At 39.4% G+C, this 3,539-nt stretch overlaps 1 protein-coding gene across 2 annotated transcripts; it reads right to left on the reverse strand.

The window, feature by feature from the left end:
• Positions 1 to 345: 345 nt before the first annotated feature.
• On the reverse strand, positions 346 to 2,636 carry LOC113692391 (uncharacterized). Of its 2 annotated transcripts, none has more exons than XM_072053399.1 (2): positions 2,324 to 2,636; positions 346 to 1,959 (listed from the first exon to the last, which is right to left on the reverse strand). In XM_072053399.1, the coding sequence occupies exon 2, from the start codon at positions 1,682 to 1,684 to the stop codon at positions 977 to 979; it is 708 nt and encodes a 235-aa protein (XP_071909500.1). In that variant the 5' UTR covers positions 1,685 to 1,959; positions 2,324 to 2,636; the 3' UTR covers positions 346 to 976. The 2 variants fall into 2 exon arrangements, with proteins under 2 accessions (XP_071909500.1, XP_027066595.1); XM_027210794.2 differs by having other exon boundaries at positions 346 to 2,127.
• Between the last annotated feature and the right edge of the window lie 903 nt (positions 2,637 to 3,539).

Consider the following 3,539-nt stretch of genomic DNA (forward strand, 5'->3'; position numbering starts at 1 on the left):
CACCTACATTTCATCGAGTAAGAGTCACTTTTTTAAAAAGAAAGTTCAAGAAACATTGAATTTACTTAAAACATACAAATAAGGATGGAAAAGAACAGGTTGCACTCTTATATCGGATGGGTGGTTGGATCAAAGATATAAAACAATGAATAATTTTCTTCTGAATAGTTTAGCTAGAACTATTTTCTTACCTATAATAGGTCAATTTTTTTTTAATTTAATAGGGATGCCATCCCTTAATTTATTTATAACCAAAAAAATACACCGATTTAGAGGGGGGCCAAACCTAACCTCTGTTAAAGGAAAAGAAACATGTAATGATAAAAAAAAAATAAAACTCACATATGAAGGAATTCTAAAGACATAACAGATCAATCAAAAGAAATCATCCACATGAGGGTGCCCCACATTTGTGTGACTGCGAGTGAGCATGGGAATTTGGTTTAACATCTTGACATGTTTGCATTGTTTTACCTTTTTTTGAAAGCTGTTTTCTCGATTTCTTTGAAATCACTCGGGTAAATTGCTCTTGAACTAGGTTCTGGTCTTGATCTTTGTCTTTTTGGCGTTGTGAATCATCTTCATCTTCTTCATTTTTGTCGTCATTGCATGTTGTACTTGAACGAATAAAAAGCATTTGATGTGGTCGGGGAACCGTACCATGTAATTTCTCCCATTTAATCTCTTCGAACACATCTTTAAATTGTGGCACTGCATTTTGAGGCAAAGAGGATTTCGTTTCTGTTCTTGTACTTGTACCCACAAGGGTTGGGTCTCCACCTGACACTATATCACGTGGGTCATGAACTTGGTCTATCTTCGAGAACGAACCGTTTACCACAGCAGACGTAATTCCATTAACTTTCTGTGAGTAGTCACTAGCCTCTATCGCCTTATCTTCCGATGCAGCCTCTGTGAATGTGCCATTAGCTGGATGAATGGAATGGTCATCGTCAGACCCCGGATCAGTGAATTTTCACTCCTCGAGTGGATTCGAAGTCGAAATCTGCAATCCAGCATCTGCTCCATCCTCCGGCACCATAGCCACAGATGAATTAGGTGGAGGAGGCAGCGCCTCATCCACTGCCTGCGTTTCCACAGCCGCAGGTTCCGGGATATTGCCCAGATTAGCAACTTCCTTTCCTGTGCTCCGTGCGTGATCCATGGCAACAACCGGCTGCACGGGCGTGCCACCCTCTGCCATCAAATTTTGTGCCGTCTCCTTGTCTTGAACCTCAACCCACTGTTTGGTACCAAAACCCACTCTAGGAGGATGCCCAGGTTCTTGCATCTCTCCTCCTGTCTCCTTTGTCCGCAATGACGGATTCAGTACATGGCATTCATCCACCATGTGTCCCTGGCGATAGCAATGAGAGCAGTATCTAGGGATGTTCTCTGGTACAAGCTCCTGCCAAAAGCCTTCGTGCGCACCATTTCCAATCCAGATTCTCGAAGGCCACGGCTTCAATAAGTCAACTTCAACACAGACCCTTGCAACGCTTGGTCTAGAAACGGCCACAGTCGCTGCATCGATCAGCAATGGAATGCCGAGCACTCCCACAACTTGAAACAGTGCCTCCTTGTGGAACAAATGTAATGGAAGTTTAGGCAGTTGAAACCACATCGGAACTATTGACGGTTCTCGATCAACATGGAAAGCAGGCGACCATTTGAAGACTCGCATAGGGGATGCATGGACATACTAGATCCCCCGAGACCAACATCTATGAAAATCAGCTTCATTATGAAAACGTAACAACACATGTCGTGGGTCGAGCAGCCCAACCGTGACTGCCTCGCGCAAATCCAGCTTGAGAAGAAAAGTTCTAATGTCCTCCAGTTTTGGCCGCCCCTGGAGAACTTGCCCACTAGCGCAAATCTGTAAGGAGTCGCCAATTTGTCTAAGGCATCTTGTGAGAACAAAATAGCAGGTTCACCCTTGTGCATGGATGGAGTGGCCTGGACAGAAAATGACGGTGTGGAAGATTTATCCGAGAATAGATCAGCAAACGACTTCCGAAGAAAGATTGGAGAATGCGGAACTTGCCCCCCAGCAGGTGGTTGGAGGGCTGCCATGTCTGGGACCAAACAATGATGCTAGTTCTCAAAGGACATAATTTCCTTGAACTTAGTTTGAAAGAGGCAAATTATCAAACAACTGGTGGATTATAATAAACCTTTATTAATTTGCATTAGTTCTAAAGAAAGTATCCCCAAAATTTTTGTAGCAAATTAACTAAATCTACTGCTCCAAGCTCCAGATGTTCAAAATACAACAAATACCCAACCAAGAAGATTAATGAGATAAAAGGAAAAACTTTACCAAAATTTCTGCACCTAATCATTGGAAGCAGAGCTTTTCCAAGACCTGTGTAGAATGATCACTTGACGGTGAGAATGATTAGTGAAGCATTGTCTTTGAGGCGGCCTATGAATTCTCGCAGCTTTCTTGGCCGAACCAGTTTGGCCAGAGGGAGAGAGATTTGCTAATAATTTTAGCGCTGGTCGGCTTCTTCAGCCATATTGAGGAAAGTAGAGATAGAGTTCACTTCTCGTAGTGGATTGTTTTAGTTCTCACATTGGCTTGTGGAATTGGAAAGACTCCACCTATAATAGGTCAACTGATATTTCTAAAACAACCCAGAAGTTATTTGAATTATTAGATAAAGTTGTACAAAAGATTGGGAAGAAAATGTTGTCCAAGTCATCATGGATAATGCTTCTAACTATAAGGAAGTAGGAAAATAATTACTGGAGAAGAGAAAGAGGTCATTTTGCATAGATTTACTGCTAGAAAATTTTCAAAAACTTGATCCACTATATAAATTGACTACTGCCAAAGCCAGATTAGTGGTTTCACACATCTATTCATGGGGTACAGTTATCAATTGAATGAAACAGTTCACAAATAGCAAGCATTTAATAAGACTTGGAATTAGTTGATTCGCAGCTTCAAACTTCACAATGAGACGTCTAAGGTGCGTTTGATAAAATTGAAATTTGAAAATTGAAAGTTGAAATCTAAAGTATGAATCCATTAAATTATTGAATTATTTAATGTTTAATCAAATATATTTGAGTGTATATAAGTGAATAACTTATCACTTATTTTTTGGAGCAAGTTTTTTCCAGAAAATTTAGTGCCACTTAATTAATTCAGATGTTCAATTTTTTATTATCAAATGCATCTAAACATATTAAGATCTGAATCTATTAAGTTTAAGTGCTGAATTGGATTATCAAACAAGGCCTAAGTGAGCTAAAATGCCATCTTTTTACTTTTTTTTCTCATCTGATAAGTGGACAGAAAGTCTGTATGCCAAGAAAAAAAAGTGAAAAAATATGCAGCATTGTTTTTGTTAAATAGTTCACAAATGGTAAGGAGTAAATTAGACCTGGAGTTACTTGATTTGCAACTTCATACTTCACAATGAGACGTCTAAGTGAGCTAAAAGGCCATGTTTTTACTTTTTTTCTCATCTAATAAGTGGATAGAAAGTTTGTATGCCAATAAAAAACAGAAAAAAATATGCAGCATT

The sequence above is a fragment of the Coffea arabica genome, chromosome 6c, assembly GCF_036785885.1.
Source record: "Coffea arabica cultivar ET-39 chromosome 6c, Coffea Arabica ET-39 HiFi, whole genome shotgun sequence".
Lineage (NCBI taxonomy): Eukaryota > Viridiplantae > Streptophyta > Magnoliopsida > Gentianales > Rubiaceae > Coffea > Coffea arabica.

Coding starts and splice junctions, on each gene's coding strand:
- LOC113692391 (XM_072053399.1), bottom strand. CDS start 1,684: ATGCGAGTCTTCAAATGGTCGCCTGCTTTCCATGTTGATCGAGAACCG.